This window comes from Balaenoptera physalus (assembly GCF_965194825.1).
Source record: "Balaenoptera physalus genome assembly, chromosome: 15".
Taxonomy (NCBI): domain Eukaryota; kingdom Metazoa; phylum Chordata; class Mammalia; order Artiodactyla; family Balaenopteridae; genus Balaenoptera; species Balaenoptera physalus.
Window position 1 is genome coordinate 74104896 of NC_138894.1, and position 18209 is coordinate 74123104.

Consider the following 18209-nt stretch of genomic DNA (forward strand, 5'->3'; position numbering starts at 1 on the left):
AGGATCAGTGGAAAATAAGTAGCAGTTTTGCACCAATGCAAGACAAAATATACTTTATTGTGACAGCAAATGCACATAGTGCTATAGGTAAGGCATGCTACTAGGAATCTGCATATAATCAAAGGTTGGTATGGAAATGAATGGGAATCAGTGTTGTGTCTTAATGCTTGAAGATTTAGTCCATGGTGAAGGAAAGAGAAGAATTTGTGTCCACATATCTCAAATGCAATATTATACACCTACCAAATCAGAGACCTATGCCTCTAACCAAGAGCCCAAAGGCAAATAAGAGAAACTTAATCCTAACTGTACTCAGAAATCACTTCTAATATCAGTAACAGAAAGATTTTGCTAATTAATTTGAGGCAAATTTCATCTCTAGACAAAGACCTAGAAATTGAGCAAACATCCATTCATTCAAGTATTTAGCCAATTTTAATGCCATTTATTCCACCAGAAGCAAATACTAAAATATCTAGAAATAGTTTGGATAAAGAAACATTTACATTTTAATACTTCATAATGTTGTAAATTTTGGGCTAAAATAACCCCCTGAGTCAAATTTGATCCCTTTCTATTTGAAGGGGCCAAGTAGAGTTTCAATTTCAACAGCTAAACTTCTGAGGGAAGATCTGAGAAAATAATGGTAGAATATCTAGTCCTTTGATGTAACTATCAGGCTCCACAGACTTGTCAAAATCAATGCAAAACTGAGGAGGATAGGCTGAAACACTTTGCAAAGCAGTATTTTTAGATAGGCTGCTTCACTTCCCTCCTTTTAAAACAGATGCAGATGAAATGCTCTCTGCATGAATGCACACTGACATTCTGTTCAACTGTTTTCTAAATGCAATACTGTGGATTTAAACAGTATGCTTTAATTTAAACAAAGTAGAATCTTATACACAATTTAGCTTAAGAGATGAAAAGAAACACTACTATGAAAATTACTTATCAAATACTCTGCTCTTTTAAAAGGTGATTTTAAAAGCAACACAGGACCAAAAACATCCAACTATTACTTTATTTATATTACTATGCTTAAGTTACATGGAAAAGACAACCAAGCAGTTCTGCCCCATATCAGGAAAAGTTTCCAATCAACACCAATTATGTGGTGACAAGTAACTAGGAATGGTGACATCTTTGGGTCAAGACTGACAAGGAAGAATGGGCTCTGATGCTACGGTTCATCTCCAACAAGAATATGGCACAATGGCCAGCACAAGCCATACTAACACTGAACCTTTAGCGCTGGTCACAAATTCGGATCTCTTCTCTGAAGCTAGCAAATCAAGTGAAATAACTGGGTTTAAAAAAAAGTTTTAAAATGAAGCCCAAATAAATTTAAGAACCATGCTCTTGACACATTTTCCTTTCAAAATTTACATAAAACACTTTTTCACTCTAATAGCCCAGATATTTTTCCTCACATAGCCCACCATGTAGCTGCAGATAGACTATTCTGCCTCAAGATGTAAACATAGGGGAAAAAAAAATTAACGGCATCCGCATAATATTCTCTCTACACACTGCTGTTGGATGGAAAATAGAAAATTAAAAAAAAAAAAAAAAAAAAGAAAGAAGGAAAGAAAGGTTCCATCATAGATTCTCACAACCTCTTGTTCCACAGTTCATGAATCCGACTCTGATGCTAAGGTGACAGTGTATGTAAGTAGATTTTTGTTTTCAGTGAAGAAGACCTGGGAAAAAGATGGATTTATCTCTTTTTCTTCAAGAGTTATCAGATGGTACATGCTCCTCAAAGCCCTCACTTTCTCGAACTAGCGCACGTTCTAGGATCACACGGCCTTCCTTATAACGCTGGCTGTCTTCAGTGGCAAACTCATAGATCCATCCCAGTTTGCTATTGCAGTTTTTGCAGCTCACATCTCGAACCATGTGGCGGCCAGTGAGCATGACCCGGTCTTGAACTTCACTGTACTGCAGGTTAACTACCTAAGAAACATGTGAAAACAAAATTGCAAAGCCATGTAAGTTATCTGCCAAAAATGGTAGACAATATTTTTGTTGGTGCAAGAACAGCAACTTCAGAAAAGTGAATAGCAGTTGTTACTTTAGTCAAACCTACAACACACTTCCCAAAAGCTATTTTTACAAACTGCTGGGACAGGTAAGCATCTGTACTCAACTGGACATCTAATGTAATCATGCATTATTGTATTAGTCTAAGTCACACTATTATACACATTAGTTACACTTCTGTGTTATAGTGAAGAGTCCTTAACTTGGAGTCATAAAACGTAGGTCTGGGTCCAACAGTTATAATTCACCACTCAATGATGAGTACAACTAAGGCTACCAATGCAAAAGAACCTAGTACGCAACAGGTACTCCATAAAAAGAAATTTGCCAGATTTGTTTCTGAAATTACATTTTATCTACAAAGAGACTGGGGTAGATTGCAATACATAGTTTTCAAGTGGGTTCAAAGAATCTGTGAAGAATTTCCAATGATTCTTAACACCCAATAATCTTCTACGCTTTACTTTTCTGTAAAGAGCCAGATAGTAAATATTTTTGGCTTTGAGGGCTATATGGTCTTTGTTATAGCTATTTAGCTCTGCTGTTGTAGCACAAAAGCAACCATAGATAATACACAGAATAATAAATATGGCTGTGCTTCATTAACCTTTACTTACAAAAACAGGCAGCTGGCCTGCCATGGTGTGCCAACCCCTGCTCTATACCGAAATAAAGACCAAGGGGTATATACGCTATCAATTCTTCGAGAGAAAAAACTTGTTTCTAAGTGGAACAGAGGAGTGTCCACTGGAGAGGTTTAAGTTGAACTTCTAAGAACAGGACCTTGGACTAGTTCTGTTCCTTAGCGTAAAATATTTGGAAATTCAACTTTCCTGGTACACATTAGACTCCAGGAGGCAGAATCACATCAACCAATTTCAAAGCCAGCCAGAAATTAGAGGAGGAGGCAGACTATACATTAATGTGTAAGTCAGGAAGCGCTCTTCCTGTTAGCAAACCTCTTAGCCAAATCATAATCAGAAGGATGACTGGTAGGCATAAATTAAAGCAAGGGAAGTTGGTTAGACGATCCTTATTCACTTGCACTGTCAAACTATGACAGCTTAATGCAGCTACCTCCCTATAAGGAGAAATCAGTGATATGGGGGTGTCTTGGCCCCTTCAATAGTCTGTGAAGTCACTACCAAATTCTTACACTGAATGTCTTCTGAAGCAACGGAGACCACCCTTCTTATTATAATACAATCTTTAAACTCTCAACAATCAGTTCTACAGAGCACAGCTCTCATTCTGACTCTTCCTGGCATCTCCATGCTCTGAGGGGTATTCTGGTACTGCTATCAAATATATCCACTAAACCCACTTAGGATATGAAACTGTTTTTCCCCACCAACCTTGTTAAAAAGAAATGCTCTGCCAGTGGCGCCTGTGAATCGAGTGGAGATGAGTTCTGAGCGGTTGGTCAGGATCGTATCGCAGTTTGCACAGGAAAACAGACGGGTACCACCAATATGATCAAGGAAAATCCTGCCCATTTTTTATAGTTGAAGTTCTAAAAACCTAGGAGCAAATGGAAAAGGACAAGAAACACATTACGATTTTTTGAAAAAATTTGTTAGTACCTACTTGGTGGTGTCATAGAGAACGATTTATATACACATATGTGATCTCTTTATAGTACTTAATACATGAAATAGCTGACTCTGAACAAAAGGATCCAAAGTTCACACACTGAGGAAACAAATAGGTATACCCAAACTAAGAACATTTTAGAAGCAATAAATCAAGGAAGTAAACATGCTTAGGAAGGCCAAAGAATGTTATCACTTCTCTTTTGATCGGTATGAAAAAAAACAGGAAGACAGTGGAATATCAAACTCAATGATGAGAAGTGCAAGCAGAGCGGTGAGAAAAGAGGTTTAGCACAGAGTTAAGTATACATTCTGAGTATGTGTAATTTGAGAAAAGACTTGTGGGACGAGAGTGGGATGATCAGATAAGAGTAGAAAAAGGGGCAATCAGAAAACAAGAAGAGGGCAGTCTGGTTCGAGAGCATGGGGGGCCTGGCTCTCTGGTCATCAGGTGCATCAACAACCACGAAGGGGTGACGGCACTAACAGTAGGTAAGTCTGAGTCTGTGGAGCACTGTACTAGGATGCTTTACTTATTTCAAAATCATCACGACAACTCTGTGAAGTTATTGCCCCCATTTCAAAGATTACCCAAGGTTACTAATTGGTCAAAGGTTACACAGCTTTCAAGTCCAGAAAATCGTGACCGGAATACGGCTCACCCAAGTCAAAGCCAAAATTTTTCCATTACTCTAACACAAGAAGAGGACACACAAGATGGTCTAGGCTGGCATAAGGCTAGGAGAACAAGAACAGAGAAGGGAAAGATGAGCCGTCGTTATATAGCTTACTATTTTTAAGAAATCCTTCCAATTCAACAAATTACAGAAGTTCTGAAACATTGCAAAAAAATCTCTGAATCCAACTTCTGAAACAAGGATAATCACACTCTAATACTTTAAAACTTAGCAGAGTTAATATATGCTACTCCTTAAATTCACTACAATTAACCCCCTCAAATAGTATTTTTTTTTAAGATCTAGACGTAGTCAAGAATACACTATAGCTTTTCATTTTAAAAAGCATTTATTCCTGTGTGTAGCGATCAGCTCCTATGTTTTAAATATTTAACATTATATGTCTTTAAAATGGCACGCAGAGCTAACACAGCTACCACTATGGAAAAGAAAAATCTAGAAGCCATGTGTAATCCATTGTCATCTTAAACTTGGGGAAATTCCATTACAACTTAAAAAGAAAATTCCATTCCTTCTAACATCTGTCAACTTCCTCAGCCATTAGGCAGTTATAATGTCATCAGAAATGTAATTATCACAAAGATAATTATGACTCCCATTACACATTATGATATGGAAGTTAAATAAAGAATGAAAAATAGTGACTATAATTACAATTTATAGCTTGTAAAAGGAAAGCCAGTGCACTAACAAAAGTGTCAGTGAGTAAACCCTGTGTAAAAACACAAGACTTAAGAAATGACATTTAGCTTTCTGATTATATTTCTGCAAAACGACAACAGAAGGTAAGACTTGCTGCTTATTGTTTCAGTCTCTAGGATAGCATTACTTTTCCCAGATGCCTAAGAACACATTATTTGTTATGCAAAGGTCAAAGGTTGCAAATCTGAGGCCTGCTGGCTGAATTCATTTGGTGGCAGAGGGATACAGCAGTGAACAAAACAACCCTTCCCTCACAAAACATAAGTGGACATATTTAATCTGGCCCCCAGTTTTTATTTTAATAAAAAACTGTTGAGAATCATTTAAAATCTGAGATATTTCATTAAGAGCCTGTATTGGGCCTTTTAAAAAAACAAAAAACAAAAAACAAAAAACAAAAAACAATGGGGAGAGCTGGTAACACAGGGCATATATTCTCATAGGGCAACGACTAGCTAGAGCTGAGTGGTGGCTGCGACTCCCCCAGCTAGGCCATTTCATTTGCTTTGTGTCCATTCTGTGCCACAAAATTACTTCACCTGTTAAGACATTTGAGTTTATGACTCTTGATACAAATTAAGCATTCAACGACCCTGTGAGTAGTTGATTTTGGTCATGTTTCTTAATACCGGTCACTTACAGAAAGGAATCAACAGCAGGGTTTTATAGTCTCACCTCTGAAGACATAGTCCTCAGAATCTATATTTCTCTGAAAACTAGTGTTTGTGTAGTAATTTAGCCTCCAGCTTGGGCTTCTGGGAACTGTTACTTTCAAGCCAATTTTCCTTCAAACTTTTAAATAAATATTCATCTTGTAAGTTATTTCAACCATAATGCAAGAATAACTAGATATTTTTGAATTGACTGTGACAGATACAATACTATTGAGCAAAATGTTCAGAACTTCAAAATGAACTCTCCCTATACCTTCTACCTACATCTCGATGTTTGGTTCAGTATTACAACATAGCTGTGGCCATCTGCTTGCTACTGGATACAGGCAAACTATTTCTAAATGGGGTAAATAGATTTAACATGCTTTCTCTTCCCTGCTTCAAATTCAGACTATTTTTAACTTTTACCCAGCTATTTTTTTACTGGATTCAGTTACATGATTCATTACCAAGACTAAAAATATCTGTACAGAATCACTATTCCCAGTTGCAGTTGCCATTTGGAGAGTTCTATATATGTATATAAAACTGTAAAATGTAGTTCTTACTTGTCAAAAGAGATAAGCTAGAATGCCATGGAATCTAGCAGAAGCAGGCAAAACACCACTTGCTGTTGAAGGTCTCTGGGACGTAGAAAAACCTCCGCAGGCCATTGGGTCCCAGGTGTTAGTTAGGCTTTAGCTTCGCCGGGCTAGGAGTACAACCTAGTGCTCACTTCCCCTGTGCACACTCAGGAGGACTGACGTCAAGCAGACTGCCACTTCATTACAGAAGGGGGAAGGTCATTAAAAAGCTAAGATATAACACCTGAATCAGGTTTCTCTGGACCTGGACAATATATTGAACTCCGCCTTAGACTTAATAATTTAGTGTCTACACTGTATGGGACACTGCATTTGGTACTTTACATACATACCACATTTAATCTTGACAATTTCTAAAGTAGATATGTATTATCCTAATTTTGTAGAGGAAGAAATAAAGACTGTGACTTTATGAAATCGGCCAAACTGGGATCTGAACTAAATTCTGCTCCAGTTCTTTTCACCCCACTTACTCTCTAGTGACCAGAAGACACAGCCAGATTCAGTCTTTCTCCGTCAGATTTATCATGCACCCCTCCTGCCTCCATGCTGAACCTCCTATATTCCCTAACTTTGTTGACGGCAACTCCAATCACTCTCCTAAACTAGAAATCCTGGCAACTTCTTTAAGAAACTGCAAAATTGACAATACCTCCGAAATCACTTTTCGAGGTCTTTCCTCCCCCTCCCTCATCAATGTCTTAGTTCAAATTCTCATCACTTCTAGATAAACCTCTTGTGGTCAGGGAGTGTGCATTAGTAAATGCAACATACATTCACAGGTGCCACTACATTTATGCTAAATTAGATAGTGCTACAAAAGGTACTTCAGCCTTACTTACAAAAGACATGGACTTTAGCCACCCCTTTCTAAGAGCTTATACAGACCACTCCTCTACAAACTTTGAAACTTTTTATCTGACAGGATAGAATACAGCTGATTCTTTAAAAACAATTTTCTTAAAGGAATAATTTACATAACATAGAATTTGGCCATTGTAAGTGTACAAAGGAATGACTTTTAGTAAATTTACAAAGTTGTGCTACCATCACCACAAACCAGCTTTAGAATATTTCCATCACCTCCCCCAATCCCCACAAACCCTTCTTCAGTCAATCTCCAGCCACAGGCAACCAATGATCTACCTTCTGACTGTTTTTACATCTAAATTATTTCCCAGGTATGCTAATCACCTTGCTTGGATTTAAAAAAGTACCAAATATCTTCAGTCACATATCTCTAAAATATCTTAAGAATGAATTGCTTTCACAGATGACTAATGTTCTCTGTATTGATTCTGGGGGCACTTACTGTGTCCCTAAGTAATAAAATGTGTGTTATGGTATCAGTGTTGAAGTTCAAGTTTATAACCAAAATTAGCACCAAACTCATCATTAATTATAGCTTTAAGACGCTCTCTTCCTTTTTAGCATTTCAAGCAAAAAAGAATCTAATAATCTTAATTTTTACAAGTGCCATTCCCCAAATAATTTAATATATAAGGTCTCCTGGGTACTAGATTTTCTTTGCTCTAGGTTATTAAAATCCTTAAAAGGTGGAAGTAAGAAAATTATCAAAATTGAGTGTTTAACTGGAAGCCTAACATCAGTTCATTTGAAACTACTGGAAACAGTGAGGTGTCAGGTTGAAAATATAAGTGAAATTCACATATGATATGTTGATATTTTAGTAAATGATTTCAATGGTTTCAATTTCCTCCCTCTTCAATAAATAGCATTTAGCTACCTAGAATTTTCAATTTCTATTTTAATAGGAGACTCCAGTCAAGCAATACATTAAGACCTTTACCTTTTTACAGATTTTTGTTTTAATTTATAGGATTTATAGAATCTAAGAGAAAAAATGGTTTTTCTCTTTCAGAAATCCATGAAAGACAGTCTCCAGGAATGTATTATTTTAAAAATTGAGACATTATGGACTATATAATTTCCTAGTTTGAGTCCAGGTCAATAAAACAATTTTCTAAAAAAGGTTTTTTGAGATTTAGTTTTTTAAAGCAGTTTTAGGGTCACAGCAAAATAAGGCAGAGATTTTCCACATGCTCCCTGGCCTCACAAATGCATACCTTCCCTCATTATCAACATCCTTCACCAGAGTGGTACATTTGTTACAACTGATGAACCTGTAATGAAACATCATAACCACCCAAAGTCCATAGTTTATTAGAGCTCACTCTCAGTGTTGTACATCTTATGGGTTTCAACAAATATATAATGACATGTATCCATCATTACATTATCACTGCTTTAAAAACTCTCTGGGCTCTATTCATCCCTCCCTCCCCCACCAACCCCTGATCTTCTTACTCTCTCCATAGTTCTTCCTTTTCCAGAATGTCATACAGTTGGAATCATACAGTATATAGCCTTTTCAGATTGGCTTCTTTTTCTTACTAATATGTATTTAAGGTTCCTCCAAGTCTTTCCATGGCTTGATGGCTCATTTCTTTTCAGTGTTGAATACTATTCAACTGTCTGGATGTACCAGTGTATTTATCCATTCACCTACTGAAGGACACTGTGGTTGCTTCAAAGTTTTGACAATTATGACTAAAGCTGCTATAAATATCCCCATGCAGGTTTTTGTGTGGACCTAAGTTTTCCATTGGGTAAATGCCGAAGAGTGTCACTGCTGGATTGTATGGTATGTTTAGTTTTTTAAGAAACCACCACACTGTCTTCCAAAGTGGCTGTACCATTTTGCATTCCCACTAGCAATGAATGAGCTCTACAACCTCACCAGCATTTGGTGGTGTCAGTATTCTGGATTTTGGCCATTCTAATAGGTGTGTAGTGGCATCCCACTGTTTTAATTTGCTTTTCCCTGATGACATATGATGTGGAGCATCTTTTCATGTGCTATTTGCCATCTGTGTATCTTCTTTGGTGAAGCATCTGTTAAGGTCCTTGGCCCAGTTTTTAATTGGGTTGTTTTGTTATTGTTGAGTTTTAAAAGTCCTTTGTATATTTTGGGTAACAGTCCTTTATCAGATATGTCTTTTGCAAATATTTCTTTCAGTCTGTGGCTTGTCTTTTCATTCTCTTAACATTGTCTTTCACAGAGCAGACTTTTTCATATTAATGAAGTCCAGCTTATCAATTATCTATTTTCATGGGTCATGCCTTTGGTGTTGTATTTAAAAAGTCATTGCCATATTCAAGGTCATCTAGATTTTCTCCTATATTATCTTCTAAGAGTTCTATAGTTTTGCATTTCACATTTAGGTCTGTGATCCACTTTTGAGTTAATTTTTGTGAGTGGGGGTGTAAGGTCTGTGTCTAGATTCATTTTTTTGCATGTGGATGTCCAGTTGTTCCAGCACATTTAAGATTATCTTTGCTCCACTGTACTGCCTTTGGTCCTCTGTTAAAGATCAGTTGACCACATTTATGTGGACCTATTTCTGGGCTCTCTATTCTATTCCACTGATCTATTTGTCTATTCTTTCACCAATACCATACTGTCTTGATTACTGTAGATATATACTAAGTCTTGAAGTTGGGTAGTGTCAGTCTTCTGACTTTATTCTCCTCCTTCAATACTGTGTTGGCTATTCTGGGTCTTTTGCCTCTTTATAGAGACTTTAGAAACAATTTGTTGATATTCACAAAGTAACTTGTTCGAATTTTGACTGAGACTGCATTGAATTTACAGAACAAGTTGAGAAGAACTGACATCTTTACAACATTGAGTCTTCCTATCCATGAACATGGAATCTCTCTCCATTCATTTAGTTCTTGTTGATTTCATTCATCAGAGTTTTGTATTTTTCCTCATATAGATCGTATACACATTGTTAGATTTGTATCTAAGTATTTCTTTGGGGGGGGGGGCAGGTGTGCTAATGTAAATGGTACTGTGTTAATTTCAAATTCCACTTGTTCACCACTGGTACTGATTTATACACACCACACAAACATACACACTAACAAATATCCTGTTCATTAGTCTGGCTCATTGCTGAATATATTCTTTAAAAGCAGGGGTCAGCAAACAAAGACCTATGGACAAAATTCAGCTCACCACCTATTTTCGTATGACCCACAAGCTAAGAATGCTTTTTACACTTTAAAACGGTTGGGGAAAAAACACTGCAAGAATATTTTGTATCATGAAAATTACATGAAATTCAAATTTCAGTGACCATAAATAAAGTTTTATTGGGACACAGCCACACCCATTTGTTTATACTTAGCTGCTCTCTCACTACAATGGCAGAATTTGAGTATTTGCTACTTAAACCTTATGGGCTGCAAAGTTCACAATATTCACTATCTGGCCCTTGACAGAAAGTGTGCTTGACCCTTGCTGAAAAAATTGTTTGGAGAGCAGAAGAGCTTTTCATTTAGAAAGCAGACAGTCTTTCTCAGAAAAAAAGGAAACTCGATTGGCATTCACATTTAAGGATCAACAGGTGTATCCAACAAAATCATTTTAATCCCACTCCCCTTTTCTTCATGGATTTTCTAACTAAAGTCCTTAACTTTCTGTAGTAAATTCAGCATGTTGAAGATCAACAATACAAAGATTATAAAAATAGATAGTATACCCAGCTGCTGCCTCCTTCTCTCTCCACCCCCAGGATTTAAACAATGTAGCCCAAATACTTGAACTCAGGGTTCAAATCTCAGCTCTGCTGCTTAAAAGCTGCATAAACTTTGGGTAAGGTATCCTCACCTCAGTTTCTTCATCTATAAAACGGTGACAGCGGTACCCATCTCTGAGTTGTGAAAATTAAATGGCGATAATACATTTTGAGAACAGTGCGTGGCACACAATAAATGCTAAATAAAGATCAATCTAGTAAAATTAGATTATCTTCTTCAACATTCTCCACCTGAACTTCCCCCTCCAATTACAGATGAAGCAAGCAAGGCTCAGAAAGGATATGAAACAAACAATAATAATTAACTGGCTTCATTTCCTGTTAATCACTGCAAAGCTAAGTGACCAGGTGATAGAAATTACATGCAGGAGAAAAGTCAGAAACCTTTTGAAGCATCTCAAATTCTCAGTACCATAATTCTAGGTCTTAAAATATGCACTTGCCCTCCCTGTAACTAATAATCCAGTTTGCACTCAACCATGGCAAGTAGAATTCACGGAAGGAGGAATCACACTTCCCAGCCCTAAAAATACCAGGGAGGCATCTCTAAGAACCCTCTGGTGGGAAAACACCCAGTCCACAGATAGACTTTTCCTGTGTAAAAGAATTATTTCCTCAGGGCATTTCCACAGACCACAAAACACACACTCCACCCAACTCTATCTATCATTGGACAGGTAAGAGGGGCTTTTCCACCGCACTAGGAGGTGGTGGGCAAATGCAAGACACAAAGACTCTCTCCTGTAGGGAACTGAGTGTGCAGGAGCCTAGTGCAGAAAGGGTTAAAGGAATCTGCCCTTCCAGGAAAGGCTGTGTTTTGCAATGGTTTGGCTAGAATGGAAACATGCGGGAGCAAGCTTGTATATCTGGTTTTCCGTCTCTTCCCTCTCCAAAAAGGGAAGGAACAAAACTCAAAGGACTTTTAACAGTGCTGGGTTAATTACTACAATTAACATCTAACGCTACTGTAATCTCATCAACTATTTCACACCAATTTGTGATGAAGTTCTATTGAAAACCTACACGAGAAAATAATAAATTGAGTTTGATCCATAAAACCAATTTTTTTTTTTAAACAAAATATTCACCAAGCCAAGGTTTCGGTGACACAAGAAAGCTATGCTTTCCTCTTGCTCTCTTGCAATACCTGACCAGTTTACTTTGCTGTTTCAAATGATGTTCTGGTTGTGGAATCAGGTCTTCATTTGACAGTAACTTTTATATTTTTGTTCTTGCCCTGCAAATAATGCCTTTGTTGTTGTTAAACGTTTTCCAAGTTTACTATGTTTCTATAATTCTTATTGTTCAGTCAGCTCTAGAAAATAAGACTAGTCATGTAACTCAGTGAGTCAGCTAAACAATCTGAGTTGATAATCTCCCCAAAACAGCTTCTGACAAGACAAATTCAAGATCTCTCATTTGCTGTGATGCAATACCATGAGTCAAAAAAGCCTCTAATTGGATGGACTGGAGTACAATTTAACTGTCTGCTTTCCTGATTCAGGTGTCAAGCAGCAAGCTTCATGTCACAGCTAAGGTTCAGTTCCTACACCACCGAGACATTACTACACAGGATTACCAGAGAAACTGACATTGGTTTATATAGCCATTTAGGCACTATGAAACCTAAAGTGCTAATCTGGGCAGGATTATACTTAGTAGGACTATCTTCACATCTCGATATTTAGGACTAGCTTCATGTCTCATGGACTGTTTTTTTGGAGGGTAGTAGCTAATTTAATCTTGTTTTTAGACTTAATTTTGGCCTTATTTCCCTTCCTTTTTTATTTTCTAAACCTTTCTTTCCTACCACTTAAATAGAGCAAAAGAAAAGGCAACTAAGTCTGGCGAAAGGTCCTCAATGATCCAGCCAGATTATTTTAGAAGCAGCAACATGTATTTTACATGTCGTTAAAATCCAATTTGGTGTTCCTGTATAGAGTTAAATAACTTAAGCACATTTCATCAACACCCTCTCCTATAGATAAGGTGGCTGCCAGAAATAAACTTAAAAAAAAAAAAAAAAAAAAAAGCCAAACAGTAAGCCTGTATTGGGCACTGAGCTGGGTGAGAATGTGATAAAGGCAGACATTGGTCCTTTCCAAGGAGCATGACATTTTACCTGGTATTCCAGTACAAAGCCAGAAAGATAATGGCATACGTGGAAAATACTTTGTGTGCCAAACTCCACAAGCTCTACCTTCTCACTATCTATAAAGGCTCTGGGCCTCTTTTTTTCCTCCTAGGCCTCTGTTTGCCCAATAGCATCCCAAAGCCGCTTCATTTTCTAAGTCTAATTAATATCAATCCACTCTAGGATGCTTCACTCTTACTTCTCACTGCCCCATTTTTGAACTCCTACAACATCATTTCATAACTTACTACTATTTAACTGCGTACTGTTACCCAATTTCATTTGCCTATGTTTTTTACTAAAAACTGTGCGTTTCTAGAGAAAAGATCGTAAATTCTTTGCAATTTCCTTCTTACCTAACATAGTGCGAGTATGCAATAAACTTTTAGGGAAAGATTCCACCAAGACACTTCACATCTGGCACAAATATGTACCCTGGACACACTTCATGCATTTTGGTTCGTCTTTTGTTGGAACACAGCTGCAACACTGTATACGCGACTGTGCAAGATTAGCTAATACCCTATTACCCCCCGTTACTTCAGCAGCAAGTCTAATTTCCCCAAAACCCAAGGTTAGCCTGAGGTTACTTCAGGTTTTCCATCTGTCAAAGAGATCTGGTATAAAAAGCCTCAGATTACCAACAGGGCTCTGTAAACAGAAAAAATTTAAAAATAAATGAGCTGTACACCTTCCCAGACTCTCCGCGCAAGGGGAGATTAATCGGTGTCCGGATTAAACAGATCTTTGTAGTATTCCAATTTTCCAACTCCCGCTGTCCGGAATACTCATTGTCCTACCTACGAGTGCACAATAAAGGGGTGGCCAGGGCGCGCATACGCCCCACCGACGAGGAAAGCAAGCATGCTGTTCGCCGTGGGGCAGCAGGCGGCCGCGCGACCCCCCGCGCCGGTGAGCACCGCCGCAGCCGCCCACGCCCCGCAGCCCCGGCTGGCCCCAGCTGATTGCGGGCACGTGACGCCGCGGGCCAATCGGGAGGGGCCGGAGCCCGAGCGCGGCACGGCCAGGCCTCCTCCGGCACAACAAACACGGGCCGGAAACAGCTGAGCGGGCGGCCCCGCGGCCCCGGACGCCCGACGGCCGCCCAGCAGTTGCGCCACGCCCTCCGTCAAGAGGGCGGGTACCCCTCCCTCGGCCCGGGGGTCTCCTGGGGTGCAGGAGGGCAGGGTGGCGGGCATCCCGCCTTTGGGGGGCAGCAAACAAAAGCCAACGCCGACCCCCACCCATGGCCAGTGCCAGCCGAAAGGGGATGTGGCCCCTTTGAAGGACAGGCCACGGCGTGGCGTTATTAACGCCGCACATCTCGGAGTCGAGTTCGGACTTCACCTCGGGGCCGTGGGCGCAGGCCCCGGCGGAGACCGCGGCGGCGCGGAGTCCGGGGCGCGCCTCCGACACTGCGGCGGGGACGCGGCCCGTGGGGGCGGGGCAGCCCAGGCGACGGGGTCGCCGGCCAAACCGCCCGCGGAGGGGCGCCGGAGGCCCAGGCCGCGACTTGCAGGGCCTCCAAGGCTGCGCCGGGACGGGAGGGCGCGGGCGCCGAGATGGGGGTCGCGGCTGTTGCGGTTGCGCCGGTTGCCCCGGTTGCGCGGCGGGGGCGGGCTGACGGCGGCCGCCGCGCCTGGGCCTCACAAAGAGGAAACAGGCCAGCTCCTCAGCCCGCAGCCCCGGCACCGGAGCCCGCCCACAGGGGCGGGGGTCGGCCGCGCTGGGACCCCGGAGGGAGCGCGGGTAGGAAAAGGCACTTCCTGCCTGGGCCCCCCGCCCCGGGCCAATCCCGAGTGTTTCGAAGCCGCTGACCCGTAGGGGGGCCTCAGGCCCCCTCGGGCCCCGAATCCAGCCCCCGACCGCCGCACTCACACCGAGCGGCTGTAAAATCCGCGGCCGCCAGCGGCTCTTCGGTCCTCAGCTGAGATGAAGCCCCCTCAGCCAGCGGAGTCTCCAGGTTTAGTCAGGCCCTGGCCTTGGCCCCGCCTCTCCCTGGTTGGGCCTCAGCGTCAATCACCCGGCGTAGCCCCGCCCCTCGAACAGTCGGCTCTCCCGGTTGGCGCAGAACGCCCATCATTTCTAGACCCCGCCCCCTCCCCGGCACCCTGCCCTTTCCGCTGGGTCCCGCCCCTTCTCTGGCTCACCCTCCCCCACTCCCGCTCCCCTTTGCGTCGCGGCCCACCCCTCCCAGAAGCCGCAGACCCAGGGCAATCTCCCTGCAGCTCGCCCCGCCCCTGACCCAACGCCCGGGACTCGGACAGCCAATCAAAGACGCTAACTCTGCCCCCTCTCCAGACGCAGCCAATGTGGAGAGACCTGAGATCCACCCCCTTCCCAGCTGAGAGCACACAACAGCGTCCACGTGAGTCAGCTTCTTAAAGGAGACTGCCCGGCCTTTCTAATTGCTGCAGATGAGAGACATTGCGCGTCATCAGCGTCACCAGGTGGTGGCTAGGGCCTAGTTTCCTGAGGCCCAGTGATGAAAACAACAGGCAGTTTTTCTAGGCAAAGCAGGTGCCTGGATAGTTTAAATGCACCGTGTAATTAATTTCTTTAAGATTGTTTACTCTTGCCCCTCCTTACAGTAGGCCACCTTTTACTTACAAACCCCAAACCCTTTGAGTCTGGGCATATAGGAACTCCTGAAGAAAGGATTTTTCAGGTGTGGCCGAACTTTATTTACAGCTGCCTGAGTTCTTTCTTGGTAGTGGAAGTGATTATCAAAAAGATGAGAAAATTCAGTCTTCTACATGAAGATTTTTTTGCCTCAGAGAGCCTGAGATTTGTTTGTTGAAAAGGGTAGCTATTCCCTTAATCCTCATCAACGCTTAAAATGGAAGATCTTGGGTCTCATTAAATTAGAATTTCCCAGGTGCTTACATTAATGGTCTTTGGATTAATGGATAAAGTAGAAATGTCTGACGATAAAGTAGAAATGTTTGACGATGCCTCTTTCTCAGGTAAAAAATAAAGACTAACATTTGAGACTAACCTGCAAGGTGCTTAAAGCTGTCTTTAGTGGGATAGAGGTTTCGGAGCAAATCGTAGCATTTGACTCCTCACCAACCCCAAACTCACCAGTATTTTCATTCAGGGCAGATAAAAACCTGGATTATCTTTTGATAAGTGAGTTTTCCAAGAGATGAGGAAATTTTAAACTTTTTAAAAGTTTTTTTTTCTCATTATTCATTTGTTTTTGCTTAGTTTGAATTACAAAATCAACCCATGTTCATTGTAGGAAGGTCATACCGTCTCATTTCATAACAGAGACTGTCCTCTGCTTACAGCTTCATGTGTTTTTTCCTATTCTTCCTGAAAGGAATGTGCATCTCTTATTCCTCAATTTGCTTTTTTCACTCAATATGTTATGGTCATCCTTCCATGTCAAATATATCTTTTATCTACAAATTTACCTTTGTCTCCATAGTTTTTTATAGTAGGACTTCATCTTTTATTAAACATTACTTTTTCTACTAACCGACATGAGATTGCCTTCAATCTTTTCCTATTAAAAATATATTTTTTAGAAACTTGTATTCGTTGATAAGATATTGGTCAAATATTTCTGAATATAATCGTTTGAAAAGGGCGTACAATGCCTAAACCCCAAGGAATGAGCTTTTCTCAAAGTGAACACTTTAAGTACCAGCAAAAAACAATGGGAAAGATATTTATTCATTTAACAGATACATATAAAGCGCTTACTGTTCCAAGTGCTTTAAAATTATTAACTCGCTTTTCATAATAACCCAATGAGGTAATAAGTACTGCTATCATTCCCATTTTACAGCTAAATAAACAGGCATATTGATTAACTAACTTGTCCAAGATCACCCCATAGAGGTATTGAATACAACATTTGTAAACTTGTAAAAGAATGATTAAAACCATATTTTAGAAAGATAAATCTAGGTGTTGGTTTTGTGCAGAGTTAGGATCCAAATATGAGGAAAGGCGGGCAGATAGGAATGGAATTGAAGGGGTAGGTTTAACATTAGCAAGAATGGCTATACAGAACTGACTGATTGTATGTAGGTGGACTAAGAAGAGAGAATTTTCAAAGATAAACCAGAGGTTTTATCCTAGGTGAATGGTAGGGTGATGACTTCCTATTGCTAGGTATAGGGTGGTTGAGAAAGTTGATTTGGGGTGAAAGCTGATGGGTCTGGGCTGATGGTGGCATGCCCATTAGAAATAAAGAATTTACTGTTGAAGATAATATGACAAATATGGAAGAGAAATAAAAAGAAAGTTTGAGAGATTTGATATTTTATCTTGATTGATTTGTGTTGTACCTATTAATTTAATTTGGAATAAATTTGTACTTTATAATATTGAGACTTTCCCACCAAGAATATGGTATGTTTCTCCATTTATTCAAGTGTTCTTTTATGTCTTCCAGTGAAATGTCATGATATATCTGTCTTCCTTTAGGTTGCTCCTATCTTCTTAGAGTTATATTTAGGTATTGTATATTTTCTGGGGATATTATGGACTGAGTTATACCCCCCTGATTCGTATGTTGCAGTCCTAAGCCCCAGTGCCTCAGAATGTGACTGTATATTGAGATAAGGCTTTTAAAGAGGTGATTAAATCGAAATGAGGTTCTTAGGGTTGGGCCCTAGAACAATCTGACTGGCATCCTTGTAAAAAGAGTAGATTGGGATATACGAGGGATGTGTGTGCACAGAGAGAAGATGGCCACCTGCAAACCAAGGAGAGAGGCCTCGCTAGAAACCAAACCTGCTGACTCCTTGATCTTGGAATTCCAGCCTCCAAAACTGTGAGAAATCAATTTCTGTTACTTAAGCCACCCAGTCTGTGGTATTTCATTGTGGCAGCCCTAGCAAACTAATACAGGGGGTTACTGTGAATAGGAACTTCTCCTATCATATAACTCTAACTGGTTGTTTGTTATTTTGTAGGAAAGATAATGATTTTATAGTTTACTTTCCTGAATTTTCTGGATAGAAAATTCCTCTGCCTGCAAATGATCATAATTTTGCCTACGTCTTTCTAGTCATTTTGCCTTTTATTTCTGTTTAAATATCCTTGTACACATATCTTTGAGTACATGCATGAATATTTCTGTCAAACAAATTCCTAGAAGTTATCGCTAGTTTGTAAAGTTTCTTTTTTTAAAAT

At 40.2% G+C, this 18209-nt stretch overlaps 1 protein-coding gene across 1 annotated transcript; it reads right to left on the bottom strand.

Annotated features, from left to right (window-relative positions):
- Positions 1 to 1010: 1010 nt before the first annotated feature.
- On the bottom strand, positions 1011 to 15083 carry YPEL5 (yippee like 5). The gene is made up of 3 exons (XM_082426174.1): positions 14937 to 15083; positions 3402 to 3567; positions 1011 to 1959 (listed from the first exon to the last, which is right to left on the bottom strand). The coding sequence occupies exons 2-3, from the start codon at positions 3540 to 3542 to the stop codon at positions 1735 to 1737; spliced, it is 366 nt and encodes a 121-aa protein (XP_082282300.1). The 5' UTR covers positions 3543 to 3567; positions 14937 to 15083; the 3' UTR covers positions 1011 to 1734.
- Positions 15084 to 18209: the final 3126 nt, after the last annotated feature.

Coding starts and splice junctions, on each gene's coding strand:
- YPEL5 (XM_082426174.1), bottom strand. CDS start 3,542: ATGGGCAGGATTTTCCTTGATCATATTGGTGGTACCCGTCTGTTTTCC. Junction 1,960..3,401: donor GAGCATTTCTTTTTAACAAG/GTTGGTGGGGAA, acceptor CATGTTTCTTAG/GTAGTTAACCTGCAGTACAG.